General features: G+C 34.2%; 1 protein-coding gene across 2 annotated transcripts in view; it reads left to right on the top strand.

The window, feature by feature from the left end:
* LOC5569762 (uncharacterized protein PFB0145c) overlaps positions 1-19,701 on the top strand; it is a 38,428-nt gene that overhangs the window by 18,245 nt on the left and 482 nt on the right. For both annotated transcript variants that reach the window (XM_021848381.1, XM_021848382.1), the window contains 9 exons: positions 3,897-4,004; positions 4,060-4,221; positions 4,363-10,386; positions 13,270-13,830; positions 14,231-17,124; positions 17,271-17,306; positions 17,398-18,030; positions 18,094-18,226; positions 19,600-19,649. In XM_021848381.1, the coding sequence (XP_021704073.1) occupies positions 3,897-4,004; positions 4,060-4,221; positions 4,363-10,386; positions 13,270-13,830; positions 14,231-17,124; positions 17,271-17,306; positions 17,398-18,030; positions 18,094-18,226; positions 19,600-19,649 (10,601 nt within the window). The remainder of the gene's footprint in view (positions 1-3,896; positions 4,005-4,059; positions 4,222-4,362; positions 10,387-13,269; positions 13,831-14,230; positions 17,125-17,270; positions 17,307-17,397; positions 18,031-18,093; positions 18,227-19,599; positions 19,650-19,701) is intronic.

Raw genomic sequence — 19,701 nt, 5'->3', positions numbered from 1 at the left:
TATATAGAATTTATATTAAAACAGGATTCATAGTAATCTGCGAAATTCAAACTGTTATGAACTTGAAGCTCATAAATATTATTTGAGCATTTAAAATAAATGATGCATACATAGAACAAAGATGATGCAAACAATATAAATAGTTCATGCAGATGAATTAAGGAGAACGAATTCTTTTTTTCTGAATTTGTACATATTCAAAATATTATGATTATGCAAAGTTAATATCGTTTTGACTAGCGTAGGGTCGTGTGTTCGAATCCCGCGGGTCGAGGATCTCTTCGTAAAGGAATTTCCTCGACCTCGTACCTGCCACGTGATATACATATGCAAACGATTTACATTTGGCAAAGAAAGCTCTCAGTTAATAACTGTAGAAAAACTCACAATACCACTATGCTGAGGTGCCCCAGTTGGGACGTGACGCCAGAAAGAAGAAGAAGCCTTTCCACAGGAAGGGTTTCTATAGTTTGTTCAAAAATATGGAAGTACTAAAGAACAGCACTAAGCTGCTGTATCTTACGGACCAAATCACGATGTTTTATCAACGCTGCGGGCCGCATATGAAAATTTCAATAGTTGTGCTAAAACCCATATGTGCCCGACCTCAATGAACCAAAAAAAATATTGGAGAATATAATTTAAATATTAATGAAATGATGCATTCCTTTTCAAGGCCACAAGCGGCCTGCGGTTGGCAATATGAGCACCACTGAAGAAGTGTTTGAATTAAAGCTATTGCTTCTTTTTCTTCATGGCATCACAAGAGCTTTCATTGCCAAAGTTGCCATTTTACATTCGTATATTTTCCATTCCTGCGATTTTGTTAGACTATCTGTGTGTAGAAAAAAGACTGAATTTTTCCAAACCACTCTTTTTTTTGTGAACTAATAGTTCAACCGATAGAGCACTTATTTCAGTAAAGAGAATCAAAAATAACATGGATACGAATAACTGACACCAAAGAATGGTAATCAAAATACGCGTATCTGTGAAATGATAAGCAATTAGGGCGGAATGTAAAGGCGATTTTTGATTCTCTTTATTGAGATTCTGCTCAGAGGGTTCGAATACGTAAAAGAACTAATTTCAGTGTTTGAATAGATAAGTTAATTAATAAACTTAATTCATTCATTATTGTGCAAATCGTACAAATTGTATTCAGCTCGTGTATGTCGAAAGTAAGTTGGTCGCCTGTATGCTACCGTGGGAAAAATATTTATTAAATTGAACCTAATTATTTTGATTTTTGAATTGAATACAACGTTTGCCAACACTTTTTACAACATACAAGGAAAAGACAAAATGATTAAGATAGGCATAATTTTGTCTAAATTTGAAAGTTTACAACTTTTTTGAAAAATTTATGACATTGGATGCATCAGGAAACATTCGACGGCAAATTTAGTCTAGCTTTAGTAACTTGTTTGAACCTGCATATTAGCCACCAGTTTACTTGATGTTTATAATTTTCCTAGAAACTAGATCTAATTTAGGTTTGAATGGCGGTGGAGGCAATAAGATTCGATGGAAACGAAAATATGGCCCGTTTAACTGATTCCGGAATTCATGGTCAGCCAAGTTTGCATTTCCAGTAATGTATATATTATTCGGAACCATATTAAACTGTGCACTAAATTTCAAGATTCCAAAGGTATATAAATAGTAGATGCACTGACCACTCTGTAGTAGGTACCAAGTGTCCTGGAGTAAGCGGATACTATCATGCTTCATAATAGTAGTTAAATATAAATCAAACTAAACCCGTTTGAGTTCGGCGTTCATTCTAACTCAAAAAATGTCTATGTAAACTGGTCTCCAATATGGTAAACTGTGAATGTCAAGTGATCAATATTTTAACTTGAAAATACTGTGTCCTAATTATAAATAATATAAAACAATGGTGCTCATACTGCGGCTCGCATGTGGCCCTTGGATGCGGTACGCGTATTACTTTTGGATTCGTGAAAATTTCAAATGAATCTTTGGAAAGGAATGCACCAATATTAAAATAATTTATTCTAATCAGAAATTTGAAACTACCACAATAATTCAAAACATAGATACTTCATTATGCTATGTAACTTTTGATCTACGAAAAGAAAATAAAAATATCACAAGCTGAAAATGCGCAACATATTTCTAGGGCAACCAAACCCAGAGAAAAATGGCAACTTATTAATATCGAAAATTTACGAAGATTGTCCAAAATACTTTGTATTATGCTGGGTGTGTTTTATCAATCTTTGCGTCCATATTAAAACACATGATTTTTAAATGTTGGTTATCACTGACTAAAGTAATTACGGACTTTTTTTCTGGTTCTTCAAAACTACAAATAACATAAGTAATAATCTGAGAATTTTGAACCTTTCGGTAGCTTTTGAGATCAAAAATCCTATAGGTAACAAAGATTAATAGAGACAGTGATACAGTAAATCCGGTACGAGAAAAATTATGAAAGTCAAATATTGTTTCCATTTTTGAGCTATTCAAAAATACTTGGTATGGCAATGTTTTGGATATTAAAGAGTTTATTGTAAAAACAAAATTTTAGACTTTATTCTCTTTTTGAATGTGTTACAAACCGGTTTTCCTCCATATTTATTAAATCTATATATCATCAATTCTGTGATTTTTGGTTCATTGAGATTGAACACATATGATTTTTCGCAGAACTATTGATGTATTGTTTTTAGCACTTTCATATTTTTGAACAAAATATGGAAACCTCTCCAGTGGAAAGCACGAAGATATTCTATGCCCTGGGAAGTTAAGAAAATTTCTATGACGACCCGAGCAGAAGAAAATAACTACTGAATACCAAATTGAGGTATTCCATACCAGATAATTTCCAATACTTACAACCTGAATGAGGTATGAATGAGCCCTGCATAAGAGGTAAAATACCTCATTTAATATCTGCTACATATTCTACAAATACCAAGCTGATAACTAGTTCAGATATTGTAATACCTAAATAATACTTGATGGATTATCATATAAAAGTGAAACTTTTCAATAGCATTTCAATACCTCCAGCAGTCCTCAATAGCTATCGAATACCGTACTTTTAATTGTTTTAAACATTATTTCTAAATACCATTATAATACCAAAATGAGGTATTGACAACTGAACAATACCTTACTATGGTAATATACCAAAATATGATATGCATAAGTTATTGCGGAGTTATTCTTCCTCCTCGGGGACAAGATCCTAGATAGAAAGAATTTGAATCCACGGTCCTCAGTATAATCTTGCCGAATAGCTGCTCGTTAGACGCAACAGCTTCTTCTTGTTTTTGGAGTAACGTCCCATCTGGGACAGAGCAGCCTGCTTCGCAGCATAGTGTTCTTGTGAGTTTTTCTACAGTTATTAAGAAGCTCTTAGTTCTTTGCCAAATGATCATTTTTGCATGTGTATATCGTGTGGCAGGTACGAGGTCGAGAAAATTCCTTTACGAAGAGATCTTATACCCGCGAGATTCGAACATACGATCCTACGAAACGGCAATTTGTTAAAAATAGAATAATGATTCCTTATAACCAATATTGTTATAGTATAATGTTTTTTGAACTGAAGAATTTGAAAAATATCTTTACATGGTAAATACTATTCTGGGAATTTGCTAAATGATATTTCATGTAAACACACATCTATGAAAAATTCTATTTTGTAATAAATTACGAATATGTATTACAAATATGATCTTTGCAAGTCGAAACTCATAATTCCCAATGAATAATTGTAATTTTCTATAAATATGGCAAAAGTGTGAAAAATTCTAATAGATTTGTGTTTTCGGCATAACTGATTTTTGTCATGCATGTATTCGTTAATCAAACAATTAAAAATTAGAAAAATCTAACCGGTTTTGCTTTTAACATCATAGACACATTCTGAAAGCGTGGAGAATATTCTGCAGTCGCTGCTCAACGAAGAATTGAAAATGAATAATCTGCCGTACGACAACATGAATAGTTTGATAAAAGGTTTACAGGTTAGTGACTATATTCTCATGAAGTACAAAACAAATAATTTTTATCGTGCCTTAGATACTCATCGACAAATTGTCTGTCTACAAGGAACAAAACAGAGCTATTTCGATGTCTCTACCTCAAAATGCTGAACATAAAATAAGAGAATCCGTTCGATTGGTAAATGACAGAATTGATTTTCTACGCCAACGAGCTTATGATGGGCTTGACAAGATTCAGGTAACAATAATAATATTTTCAATTATAATATTAAATTATAGATCTTCAAATATTTGTCTGATACTTTTATATATTTATTAAGGATGAATTCATTATTTTTATCATATTGTCCGGTATATTTATCTATTTTTTTTTTTTCAGAATTCTTTGAAGTTGAGAGAACAACGAAAATCAGAACTTGAAGCTTATTCCAAGCTTCTCGATGAAATTGAGTATTGGATATCAACAACATCTATACATCTTACAGACTTCGACAATAGTTCTGAAAAGCATATACTCGAGGAATTGTTGCATCATAATACAAACTTATTAACTATGTTGAGAGAAAAAGAAAATCATTCAAAGACTATACATCAAACAATAGAACACTACCTGATTTACAATGACATGCGTGATAAAACTGAAGCTCTAAGAGAGGGCTTTTCAAATATTATTAGAATCATTCGTGAAAAGGCTCTTATCCTAGAAGACAATATACAACGCCTCAAACCACCAACTGAACCAAATAGTCTACTCAAAGTGGATAATAAAATGCAAACAAGTCCATTGATATCAATGGATTCACCTGAAAGTATTTCAGTAACACATCAAGAGGCTTCCGCTCAAGCCAATCTTGACAGACCCAGAGATGATCTTATCATCATCCAATCGATAACGGAAGGCCAGGAAACTGTTCAGATTTCAAATGTACGTAATATCTCGTCAATTCCATCTGATGATGACATTATAGTGGAAGCAAAATACATGCCTGTCAAATCTGGTGATACTAACAAATTGTCAGAAATAGTGCTACAGAATATTCCCACTACCACCTTTGCAACAACTTTCGTGGAACCTGATGACAGTACAACGGAAATTAAAGTGGAAAAGGATGGGTCAAGAAAAATCACTCTAAAAAAAGTAATTCAACCAATCGAATTTATTGAGTCTTCAGATTTGGCCAAGCCATTTGTAACTGCTATAATCAATCCTGAAAGCAGTGCATTAATTACAACCGAAAAACAAGCATACAAGGATCAGGATTCTGAACCACTTCAAGTAGTCGAAAGTATATTGGAAGATATCCAAAGCGAAATATTGGATATTATAGAGCAAAGTGGAGAAATGCCCTCCGAGGAACAAAAACAAGACTCTAAGGTATTAGAATCAGTTGCACAAAAAGTAGATTTGATTGCTTCTGTTGTTGATACACCAAATAGTAATGTTGAAAGCACGCAGCGTACATCCGAACATGACACAAATCTCACCGAGCCTAAATGTTCCTCTACTACAGACGACACCAAAGAACCAATAATGGACATAAGCGACGTGTGGCCTCACCTTGAAGATCCAGCAGCAAACATTTCGACTACTACACTTAACACATTGCCACCCATGGGGGTACAGGGTGAATTCCCGAAAACAAACGAAACCTCTGATATCTGGCCCAATGACATGAATACAGGTTCCGGATACAATACTGAATTATCATACTTTATGAAATCTTATTCTACAGACACACCTCCATCACATGTTGTATCTGAAGATAAACAATACAAGAACCATATTATGCCCGACATTACTGAAAGTGCAGATGCTGATGCCAACAAAACAGATGATCTATGTAATCTTTACGTACAACAGCCAGGAACCACATCAAAAGAGATAGACATTAGTGGACGTCTAACTACCTCAACTACGAAGGAAAAAAATGAACCACCAAGTGAAATATCATTGATAGAGCCAGATTCTATCCAACACTCGCAAAGCTCTGCGATAGCTGATGTTGATATACACAAAAGTGAAGTGAATTATGAGCAGAACGTGGAGACAAGTAAACCGGATATAACAAACCTTGATGAAATGATTAAGCAATCAATAATACAAGAGCACACCATTGAAAACATCGACCAAGAAGAATCAAATAGAACACAGTTTAATGATGCTTATAAAATCACTGAGGATGAACATGGGAAGCAGCTTCATGTTCAAGTTTCATCTCTAAAAGAAGATCAGTGTGCTGTGACGTTGAGCATGAACATAGACTATATAACTGACAAGAACGTCAAAGTGAGCCTAGTAGAATTGGACACGGCAGAAAAAAATATCATTCCAGAATGTGAACAAACAAATGAAGTCGAAAAAACACTTGAGTCTAAAGAAGTCGAGTTTCAAAAAGGTTATGAAGCAGACAAAATAATGACAGACGAAGAAATTGAGGCCAGTAATGTATTTGAAGTGGAACAGGAAAAGTCTTTTACTGAAACGGTTGTTTTAGAACAACGAGAAGATAAAAAAGAAACATATGACTCTACCGAGAAAAGTGATCAGAGCGGAATTGATTCTACTGAAGTCATCGAGGAATGTTTGTTGGATTCGTATGAACTGACAACCCCATTACAATGTCAAATTGTTCTACCAACACAAATTGTTGAAACCACTTATGTAGAAAATGCTTATCAGCAAACCACGCCTATTCACAAAGATTCATTACCAGATGAAACAGACCATGAGATAGCGCTTATCACATCAGATAACTTTTTAGTTCCACTCGAATTTGAGCAAAAGTCAATACAAACCTCGCCAGAAAATGAGACTGTCATGATTACGAAACATACATCACCCGATATGTCCCAATGTGCGATTTTCGATTGTAAAGAAGTGCAAACTGAGATAAATGCTTCAGAAATCGAGACACAGACTGTAGATATTGCAGTTAAGGAACATAAAGAACAAAATATTCAAACCGAGTTATGTATGACCAAAAGTACGGAAGAATATGAATCAAAATCGGAAGCTTGTAATGTAGCAAATCAAACGATGATTGTAACTACAACGGAAACAGAAATGCAAACAACTGAAGACTTGAATCAAGTGGTTGAACCGATTCTCGTGAAAATTATCGACTCCACTGTGGAACTTGGTATCGATAAAAACCGCCAGTCCGTCCAAACAAGTCCAATAACGTTCAATGAGGATATCATTGACAAAGCAATACCATCTGATTTGCAAAATGAATTTGTACAGACAATTGGTATTGATGTCGTAGACGTGCAAACATCGACTGATTCGACTTTTGAAGATAGAGGATCATCTCCAGTTGTGCCGTATGCTGTTGCAGATGAAAAAATACAAACCAGTCCTATTCACGATGCACTCGCAACTAATGACTCAAAAACCGCACAACCAATACATTCGCAAAATTCTTCCGTAACAGTGATTGATGAGGATATAGAAAGAACACCAGTTGTTCAAATTGAAAAAGCTGATGCACAAGCTCAAACTGAACCGAATTTAAAATCAATGGAATCCTTAGTTCAAGGCACACAGACAGTTATCGTTGAACAACCGACTACATCTGATCTTAGGAAAAATAAAAGAAAATCAAAGAAGGAGAAAAAATCCAATATTATTCCAATTGAGTTTGAAGTGCAGACAGAAGTAACAATTCCCGAATGTGAAAATTATGTAGAACCGGTAACAATAACAAAAACGTTTGTGGATAGTAATCCAATTGATGCGAGTAATGCCCTCAATGTTCAAATTCAAGTAGAACTTGAGCGTCCGCTGCAAACATTCACATATCACCAAGTCAATGATGAAATCTTGGAAGATAAATCATGGAGGATAAACCTAGCTGACTATTTCTCTATAATACGATCACAACAAAGTTTTACAGAAGATAAAGTAATACCATGGAGTGAAATCGCAACAATGCTTTCCAAGATATGGTCAGAAAAAGGCAACAACACAATCAAAAATTCTGATTACTGTGTGAAGTCATTACCATCCAAAGATTACGAAGGTAGTTTACCAGATGTCGAGGATGTATTGTCTTTGTTCAAACAAAATGATAATGTCTCAGAACAAGACCAACTCTTATTCGATGAACTTGAAAAAATGAACATTGAAGCTGAAGAAATTTCAAACAGTTTATGCTGCATAACTAAGTCGAGTGAGACAGATCATCTTCATCAACAATGCCTTTATAGAATCAAACTTCATCGCATTCTGGACAGAATAAAATATTTGACTAAATATGCAGTCGAGAATAACATAGATTCGAATCACAACATCACTGTTAGTCTAGAGCAAACAGAAAAGGGCATAGCACAGTTGGCGGCAAATATTTCATCAGAATTAGATATGAAGCAGAAAAGCAACGAATCAGCTCGTATCATATCAACCAGACTACTACAAACTAGGGATCGATTGTATGATATAGAAGCAAAAACAAACGACATTATATCAGACCAAATTCTTCCTGTTAATGAAAAATTAAACAATCTAGAAAACAATGAAGAATGCAATAACGAGTGCATCGAACATTTGATAACGATATTTGAGATTATAAACACTTCCGACGGTATCATAGATGGTACGAATCTAGAAGAGGATTTCCAACAAGCTGATCAACTGTCACGAAAAATTCAACAAACAATAATAATGGAGCGTAACAAACTACTTCAGCTCATTGGCCTTGCGGAAGAATACGAACAAACATTATTGGAGTTTGAAGAAATTGCGTTTGCCGCTGCAGAATTTATAGCCAACGAGATTTCAGCTAGTAGTTTAAAAGAGCTGGAAGAGGAAATGCAACGATATCGAAAGTTTTTTGTGAATCTCAGCCATTGCAAGATGATCCTCGAATCATTGGAATCAAATCTGGATCCAATAACTCGTACAAAACATGCAGATTTACACTCAGCGTTGTATAATAAAACGAGCATTATTTTAGAGCGAGCAGTTGACAGAGCGGCTCGGTTGGCACAAGCTGCGTCCAAATGGACAGTACTTGAGAAGGAAATGCGTGAAGAGACCCAATGGTTACAAATTGCGCAACAACGTATACCAGATTTGCAAAATGTATCATCTGAAGATTTCGAACAATACATCAAGTTGTATGAGTCACTGAATCAAGATATTCTGGGGCATTATTCAAAGCTCATGCAACATAGTCAGATTTCAAAATTGATGCAGGAATTGATACGCGCACCAACATTACAAAAAGATAGTAGTGAAGCTTTGACGAAGGTTACTACCCTAAAAGAAGAGGTATCACTGTATCTAATCAAACTGCATAAATTCAAAAACCACTGGTATCGATACAACACAGCAGCTGATACACTACATGAATGGGTTTGTTATGCTCAAAAACATTTGAGTTCAATAACGTTCCCACAAAATCTTGCCGAAACTCCAGTTGACGATATGCGCAAATTTTGGGAAATTAAAGCTCAGTATGAAGTTATGAAGAACAAAGTTTACGAAATCGCATGTGGTTCACTGGATAAGGCTCTAAGTATTATCAACATAGTTGATGAACAGCTTCAACGCCAACTTTATAATCAACTGTTAGAAAACTGGTCATCCGTATCAAGCAATATATTGGATATGCAGCGTCACGTATACAACTGTATAAAAACTTCTTCAACTTCTTCCGATGAAAAAATAACGTTCATTGAAAATGAATTACGTGATATTAATTTAACTTTCAACAATTTGAAAGGAGTTCTTAAATCTTCAGAGGATCTTTATCTCTACCTTGAAAAAATTCAAACGTTAAAAACACGCATTCATTTGATTGATACTGAGCTCGGACAAATCGCACTTGCAACAGACTTCAACGTTGAGAAAATAACGGAACTTTTCGACATTTCAACTAATGCCTCCCACCAAATCAACGAAGAACACGAAGCTGCTGAAAATTTCTACAAATGCTTAGAAGTTATTGAAAACGGCATTAAAGAGCAAGAAAAACATTTCATGAATATTAGTAAAGTATTGGATGAATGCAGTGAAAAACTCAATGGAAAGAAACATGACGTAGAAAAATCATTAGAAGATTGCAAAATATGTCAATCTGAACTGAGTGAATCGTGGAATGAAATGATGAAACTAAGACAAATGCTTCACACTTTACCGATGAATTTGAAGGTGACGGTTTCCCCACAGCAAACCGAGAGGGATCTTTCCATTCTGCAAAATATTCATAGTGATCTTGAACGGAAATGTGAAAGTAATATGTCTCAATTAAGAGACCGTCTTGTTCTATGGAACAAATTTCACCGTCAGTTGGAAACCATTCAAAACCATATACAAGAAACGGAATTCATGATGGATCTGATACAGCTGCATGAAACAGCAGATTATCATCGTCTACTGAAAGCTACGGAACGACTCGATGTAAGTAACATATGAATAATATCCATCACATCATTCAGAACATTTAAATTTGTCAACTACACAATATAAAATGTTACTTCCATTGTAATGCATTTAGCGATTCTAATTAACCCTTCTTTTCCAGGGCAAAGTAGAAATCCAGAGCATCATTGATTTTCAATCAACTTGATGCAAACGGAATGAGATGACGCAATATGCACTTCACTTTTTTTTTGTTTTTCTATTTCATGTTTGGCCTATTATTTTTTTACTTCTTCCTCCCCCCGTTCTTTGGGAGGTGTCATAAGCGACATTTAAAAGGCGACAATCTAAAAATCATCAGATTTGTAATATTTTTATGGAAACCTTCAGATTTTGATTATTATTTTTTTTCAACTGCCCCCATCAAAAGTCTGAATTTGGCCAACAATTTTGAAGAGAGAGAGACAAAAAATCTAAATCATATTTGTATCAGATTTATTGAATTGAAAATTGTTGTTCATTTGTAACAATATCTGTTTAAGACATTTAACACAAACGCAACTTTGATGTAGAAAAGTGAATAAAAATGTAGGAAAAAAGGGTTAACTAAACGCATTACACGACGAATGTCTCTTTACCTGATATTGCAACACTTGCTCAGCGCAATGATTGTTCCATTCATAAATGTAAATATGCACCTAAACTCTGTCGGTACATATTTTAAAAGTGGTGATATAGATGGGCCTGGTGTAGTTAACTTCCTCGTCTGATCCGATACATAAACAAAGGCATAAGGACTGTAACGAAAAGTAATTAGCAACATGTCTAATTGTCCTAGAAAAGTTGGGTTGATCCTACTAACTTTTTATTTATTTATATTTATGTTATTGAAGTTTGAGAAAATGCTTCAGAATAATTATTAATGAGTTATTTAAAGATATCCACTACTATATAAACTTTCACCACCTCCGCGTAATCTACGAAAATGTTCCAAAACTGTGGGAAATTGGAGTCATTAATGTTATGAGCACGGACTGTACCTACCGTAACTTAATCTTAACTGTACCTGTAGTCTACCTACCTTTTGCAATATTGTTTGATCAAAAAAAAACATTTAAAAATTAAAATTTTGATTTTAGAAAATCAATTTTCATATGAGGAGTCGTCCACAAACCACGAAACCACGTGGACATTTATGGGGGGAGGAGTGGTCTAGTCAATAACCACGATTCATTCAAATTGTCTATGTTTTGTGGGGGGGATCTATAATTCGGGAAAAAATGACCACGTGGTAAATGGACAGCTCCTGACTAGGAAGTCACTTGTATTCCTCTTCACATTATAAAAGATTATGAATTTATAATTTTCAGTTATTTTTAAAAGGAATAAAATTACCCCATTTCAGATTTACTGAAGTCAAATAAAAAGACAGGCAACATTAATTTTTGATTAATACTTGTTTGAACATAAATTTAGCATTTGGTTTTGACCATTTCAAATCGAAGACAAGTGGATTTTTTTACTATTCATATTTCATATACCTAAATATAAAATTTCAATAAAATATCGGTGCAGATTAATAAAGTTTTAACTGATTATTTATTGTACGTACCTTTTGACCTATCGAAAATTTTATAAAACAAAGTTGCTCAGAAATAACACGATTTGTGCAAAATTGAATAGAGGTGCCTCTGAAAAATGTTACGCCATTCATACAAAAATAATCACGTTTTTCCTTTAAAAAAATTGCAGAAATAAATAACATACACATCAATAGTGAAATAAAACGGCAGTATGGTGAAGTCGTGCTCATACTTTCTCAGACACCCTATATTCTAAATAATGCTACCAAACATGTGGCAATCTAATTGTTACAAAAAAAATCATTTGCATGTTAGTTCAATTACACAAAATTACCAAGAGCTTTTTTCAGCATACTCCTTTTTTGCTACTCCAATAACGACCGCTAAATAAGAAAAAAAAATACATGTTTTCACGTGAAGAGCTGAACTCGCCTAAGGAAAAACCGCTACAATAAGGAAAATCAAAATCAATATTTTTAATACAAAAATATCTCATAAGGAATTGACTGTTTTACTTCTAACTATATATAGTATTGAAGGTTTGACATAAATTTCGGTACCAAAAGAAGCTTGGAAAACAAGCAAACTGAATGTTGCTAATTTCTTTTCGATGCAATCCTTATTTACCAGATTAGGAAATATGTACAACTAAGTGATTGATTTTCCAAACTGTTTTAATTATTTAAAAAAAAAAGATTAAAACCAAATAAGAAAAAATTAGCATAAATAAACTTATGCCATTGCATGGATGAATCAAGCATTGTACAACTTGTGCACACCAGGAGATAATTTTCACAAAGCAAGTTTTGTAAATTGTAATATTTTTCAACTCAGTTTGATAAGAGCTCATTGCTGTAAATTGTCTTAAAAAAGAAAATCGAATGTAGTACTATACCATTTGATTCTACTAGAGTTTGTATCCTTATATACTACTGAATCAAGAAAAGATTCTTTTTTCGTAAGTTAATGCTCAGATAGGTTTTTTTTGTCAATTAGTTGTCGATTTACATTTAGGCTGCTCGTAATGACAGCCACTGACAGTTTAGTCAACATAAACATAACATCATCTACTATAAACCTGTTATGATTTCGAATTGAGTGAATGTTATTCTCTTATGGTAAAGCAATTTAAATTTTATAATACTACCCAATATGGCAACAATTACTAGTATGACAAAAATTGGTGCAGATACCAAAAAATGTTTTGAAATTAATACTTATTGTGAAAAATGAACATCAAAGCATTTATTTTTCAAAACTGCATATATGTTAATTCCAAAATGTTCAATTCCACTATATAAATTTTGCTATGAATCTAAATTATTCTTTTTTTCTGCAGGCACTTCTAGCTGAAATCGAGCACAAGAAACACACAATCGACGATTTACAAAATATTAGTAAACCATTAATCGAAACATCTGAACCAAGTGTATCAGCAAATATTCAAGAAACCGTTCAACAAATCACTGTTCTATGGCAAAATACCCAAGAAAACCTGCACGATCTGTGTCAGCGTTATGAAAATGCAGTTAAGCTATGGGATCGCTACAACGATATCTGTGAAAGTGTTAAGGAATGCATTTCCAAGAGCGTTTCAAATTCGAATGAACATAAAGGAAACCATGACATACAAGTGTTACGACAGTACCAACAAGCTGTAATCGATCGGACGAAAGACCTAGAGAAACTCAAACTATTCATTGAAAGCATAAATGAACAGGTCGGATTTAATATAGGAGATACTATGATTTCCGAAATTGATGAATTTGCCAGAAGGATGGAGGACATTACAGAATATATTGCATCCCAAATAAAATCAACGATTTCCAGCCACGCAGAAAAAGAAATAATACAAACAACGTACGCAACATCTAACACATTAGTCGCACAAATTCAAAAGGTAAGCGGATCAACCCACATGATTTGGTTCAAGCTCAACGGGGTAACTTGCAACAGAGGTGAAACTTGCAAAACATAGACATGTAACCGAATTTACGTCTTCTGTAGCGTCGATTAAAACTATTTTATTTTGCTAAACTGGTTATTGATCTTAGACATATCTTAGCTTCATATATCGGTAAAACGCACGTGTAGTGAAGTGCTCAAATCATGCTGCTGTTAGAGCGACGGCCCTCTTAGACCGTTCAAATACCGTGTTGTTTGTCGCTAGAGACAAATTTTAATGTATTACAGATTTGTTGGGTTCCTGCTTAGTTGGGTTTGCATACTGAAACTAGTCAGCTTTATTTATGAAATCAAATGGACAAATAATTACTTGTTACTTTTCTCTCTTTTTTCAGGATTTCAATGCCTCTCTATCAGATTGTGACCATAGTGACAAAATCATGGATCTTGAAACACATTTATTAAACTTGAGTGCTACTGAGGCTTGCTTGAAAAATATAGCACATAACAAACATGACAAAAATGAAGATAGCAACATGTATGTAAACTTTAAAAACTTGCATACGCTTTCATTAGATCTACTGCAAGACATAATAACTCAGCACCAAGATTTACTGCAACAAATGGTTATGCAAAATAAATATCAAAATTTGTTCAAAAATTGGGAAAACTTCCTGAACAACATTACAGAACATTTAGGTCACGAAATTCCCAGTGATTACTGTAAATTGCAACAATTCCGTGACCAATACAATGTGATAGAATGTTTAATGCGACAATGGAAGACATCTATTCTGAAAATATCCCGGATGGATTCAAACCTAAATGACTTATATGTGATGCTAAATAAACGTCATAACTACTGTGTTCAAATACTCAACGCAAACCTAATTACCATCGAGGAAACATTGCTGCACTGGAAAAATATGAAATCATTGCAATTAGCTTTACACGAAACAATCACGAACATTGAAGCCGAAAAACATAATCTACAACTGGAATTTATAAACATGAAAGAGTTTTCGAAACTGATCACAAAAGTAGAAAGCTTGGAATCACGATTCTGTACATTAGAAGTTGACCTCGTCAAAATGAATCAAGAAGTAGACCTGCTGACATCGAGGCTTTCTGATGCTCAAGCTCATGTAACAATAAAAAATGATCGTGACAAAATACTATCAAGGATATCAAAACTCACAGAAAGTGTGAATACGTGGAAAAGATTCCTCATGGGCGTATCGGAACTATATAGCGGTTTCAAATCTCAATGCAACCAAATAGAGGACAGCTTGAATGAATTGGGGCAATGCTTAAACAGTTTTGAACGAGATAACCCGGTGACGTCTCAACACCATTTGAACATGCTTAAAAACGAAAAATTACGCTTGGTGCACATTAAAGAAGAACTACTACAAATAAATGTCGCAAAGGAAAATTTGCAACGTTGTATCAGCTCTTTCGACGCAAAACACGTTCACAAAAAAGTTAACAATCTGTGGAAACTTTTCGAAAAACATGAGCATACTGTTTCAACATTGCTCAAACAAATGGAAGAGAGAACAAACAATCGAAAGTTGTTCCTAAATCATTATAATATTCTAATGGAATGGATTACTGATTACGAAAAACGTCTTAATGATTCTAATAAATATGAAACATGTGAAGAGGATGCTAATTTTATTAAATCCATAGAGGATATGCTTCTACAAGAAGTTTCTTGCAAAGAATCAGAAATTGCTTGGTTTAATGTAATCGGCAATGATTTATTGGACGCATTATCGCCTGGAGAACAACAACATTCAATAAGTTCTAAGCTTAAATTCTTAAATCAAGCTTGGGAAAAACTTCAACGGCATTGTCAAGATCGAGAGCAAAAAATATCGGAAGTCAATTCAACAACAACTTTGTTGCAACAGCGAATCAATGATATCAGAACGTGGATGTCACAAATTGAATGGGAACTTAAACAACCGTTTGTGTTCGAAAATATTGAAAAAGGTTGTCTTGATAAGCTTCTTGATGATTATGAAAAGTTGCAGCGATCGATTGAAAGTAATAGTGGAAACATCGCAGAAATACTTAACTTATGTGAAATGTTATTCACAGACGTCGAATCATGGAATGTGCACATCGATCGTAAGCTAATTAGTCATACCGTTAACGGTTTGGAAGTCAGGTGGAAACAAATTTGCATAGACACAAGCAAACGAAAGCAAGATTTGTTAGCAACTTGGAATATTTTGACTGAAATTCAACGCATATTAGATTCCCATCAAAGTTGGGTAGAGGAAACTAACAATTTCTTTGACGATATGCATAACCAAGTCGATGCTGCAGATAATGAAACGCTTTGTAGAATACAACAAAGTCTATCTTCAAAACATGCTGAAATAATTGGACAGGAATCAATTTTGCAAATACTCAAAAATATGTATATTTCAATCAACAAACATGAGCGGGTTGAAAGAACCAACATGCATAACATCACAATGACTTCTAAACAAATGCTTTTGATTTGGCAAAAGTTAGTATGGAAGTTTAACGTCATCGATACACGCATCGAAGAGCTTAGAAATTTATTTTCTTCGTTCATTAATGAGTACGAAAACATAATTGTATCATTAACTCAAATTGACGTTAAAGTCACCAACATCAAACATCTGGAAGAAGAAAGAGTCGCTCAAACACCAGAAACCGAGTTACAACGCCTTCGAGATTTACACAATGAGCTGAGATTCGTCATTAATCTCTTTGAACCTCAAGACGAACTTGGTGGTTCTTTAATACGTTTATTACCCGATAACAGTATTATGTCCCAAGAGGTGCAAAGTCATATTGCGGAGTATCATCAATTGGCTAATAGCATTAAAACTGCTCTAGATTCTTTGGTAAAACAAACAAACTTCGATGATATGGATCTGAAATCTGAAAGAGATTATGCTGTACAGGTTGACACGCTACCACCTTTATCTATAACTGCTAAAGACGCATATCTTTATCAACTGCAAACTGCTCTCACAGAAGCAAAATCAAATCTAGTGGTGTTCAAAACTTCGATTTCGGAAATAAATGCAAGTAACTTTATGACATCTACACAAAAAATCTCCAAAGCATCTGCCGCCTGCGAGTCATCCATCGAGCTAATTAAACATCTCAATGTAATTTTGAAGTCCGAATGTGATTGTAGTGACGAAGAAGCTATGAGTAGCACAATTAAACAGGAATGTGACAATTATACCCTTTATTTATCAGAATGGCAGACTAAGCAGCAAAAATTAGAAGAATTAAGGTAAGCTGATTTTCAATGTTAGTAAATTTTTAAAATGTGTTTCTAAACTTAATGAAGGCTTTTGCTTGAACAATTCTCAACTTAATAACAGCTGCTATTTTTAACTAATCCTATGTCGTATGCTTTTCACTATCTTTCATGATTAGCCCGTTTCCTGCTAACTATAGCATCATATGTGTGCAGTAAGTGATAATTCCATTTAACGCAAACAATCTAATTTACTATAATTTCTTATAAGCTCCATCATATATTAATGATTCAAAATCTTTTCAGCAATGAGGACTACCTGACATGCCCCCTATGTACAAATAGAAACTGGCAACAAATAGACAATGATCTTTGGCGTCTAGAACAATGGTTGTCAATGGCTGAAACAACACAAAGATCACAGCACACGCAACCATCCAACGACATTGATACCCTAGAAGATGCCATACAAGATCACCGAGAGTTTTTGCTTGATTTGGATAGCCATAAAAGTATCATCAAATCGTTGAACATCATTGGAGAGCATCTGGCAACTCACACACTAGATACTGAAAAGGCTGTAAAATTAAGGGAACGTCTACAAAACGATAATAAACGCTGGGACAAAGTATGTAATCAAGCGTCTCATTGGCAAGCGCTTCTTCATAAAACGTTGATGGAAAACAAAGAGTTCCATCGTACAGTAACAGAGCTAAGCGTATGGCTTGAACAAACAGAATATAAAATTAAAACATCCGAGCCAATTGATTTGACGATGGAAAAAGCTGTGATTGAAAGGAAATTCAAAACTTTTATGGAATTGAGAAATGATTTGGTGCGTTGTGAGCCTCGTATCGTTAGCTTACAAGAGACAACGTCACAGTTGACAAAATATTTGGATGCAACCACTTCGCAGAAGTTTAATGAAATATATGCAAAGTAAGACAACTTTTCTAATTATAGAACCACTATAGTGTAACATGCAACTCTTTCATTCCTCAGGCTGACCGATCTGAGGTTAAGGTTCCACTCGATTCGAAGATTGGTAGAGGTGTATACAGTGAAAATTGCTGCAGCAATTGGTTACGACGGACCATTAGATACTATCACATTTACAGCGGAATGTTCACTAAGGGTATGTTTCACTTTACACTTTAAACCTATCATGTTTAGGTTTAATTTGAATTATATATGATTGATCATGTTACGCCATAGCTGTACTAGTTCACTAAAAAAAACTGCAAAACATCCAGAATAATTTGGAATTACTTACAACAGCTACCAATCACTACCGGTAATTTCAAATTATTTCACAATATACTGTACGATTTTTCAAGCGAATCTTTTGAATTATGACCATTTGACGTATGAACGGTGTAGTGTTTACAAGACACGAACTCGTTTCTTAGGTTTTTAGTAAATATGGCACCGCTGAACTTATGTCTGGTGCATAGGTGTAGAACGACATTATTTAACGAATCTAAATGAATCATGGGCCGCCAAAGACACAAGTTCTATAAAGCATCTATTTCAAAAGTGATCAGAAGACAAAAGTAATTTTTGCAAGAATAGCCTGCTGCTTTTCAATTATTTCGACTATGTTTGTCTAGCTTTGTGGGATTCTGTGCCCCCTAAGCACAATCCTCATTCAGCGCCATTACGATATTACTATTTGTATTACCTGTTGCAATGATAATTCAAAACTACAAACAGATTTGTAATGAAACATGATGTTTGTACTAATTGCTTCCATACGTTTATTCAACAAAGAATATTGGAAATTCCCCGTCTACATTGGTCATCAGACAAACAACAAGAAAATATTTTGTCACTATCGAAACTGAATAACATGAATAATCTATATAAATAAAAATGGAATGATGTTTGTATGTCACGAAATGGCTTGAGAACGGGCTAACGGATTTCGAAAATTTTTCCATAGTTATGTTCCTGAAGTGTTCCGACGTGTTTGTGTATATAAAAAGCAAAGGATATTTAACGGGAAAGTTGAAAAAACAGGAGTGAACGGAACTTCCATTTTGCACGGGGCGTTCCATGGCGTTTTTTAACAGCCTACTTGATGGCAAGACGAAGTTTGCCGGGACCACTAGTCATAAATAAAAGTTGTTCCTGGCAAATCATTTGACTTGGAATAAGACTAAATTTTCTTGTAAATTTTACATTGATTGATAACAAAAAACTAGGTTACATTACATTGAACATTTAAACGGCTTCAACAGATAAGTTGAAGGTTTTTCAAAATAGTTTTCAGAATTTGGTATAGGCATTCTCAACTGAACCGTTTGACAATACATCTTTTCAAATTGACCATTGATTGACCTTAAGACTGCCCATATTCGCATAACAGTCCCAGTTACTACGCAGTTTACTTAATTTAATACAATGATTTACGAACAATGCTTAATTAGAGTAGCATTTATGCACTATATTATTAAAATAACCTTTTGTTAATCAGTTCATTTTGTTTTTATTTTCTTTTTTACGTAGAATCAAGAGAGTAGCGGATCGTTCTCACAAGTAGCAACAAATGATGCAAAGTAATTATCTAGAATATATTCAATATTTGCACTTTTATAAGAACTAACTCTA

Source organism: Aedes aegypti, chromosome 2 (assembly GCF_002204515.2).
Source record: "Aedes aegypti strain LVP_AGWG chromosome 2, AaegL5.0 Primary Assembly, whole genome shotgun sequence".
Taxonomy (NCBI): Eukaryota; Metazoa; Arthropoda; class Insecta; order Diptera; family Culicidae; genus Aedes; species Aedes aegypti.
This window is presented reverse-complemented; position numbering and strand designations above follow the sequence as displayed.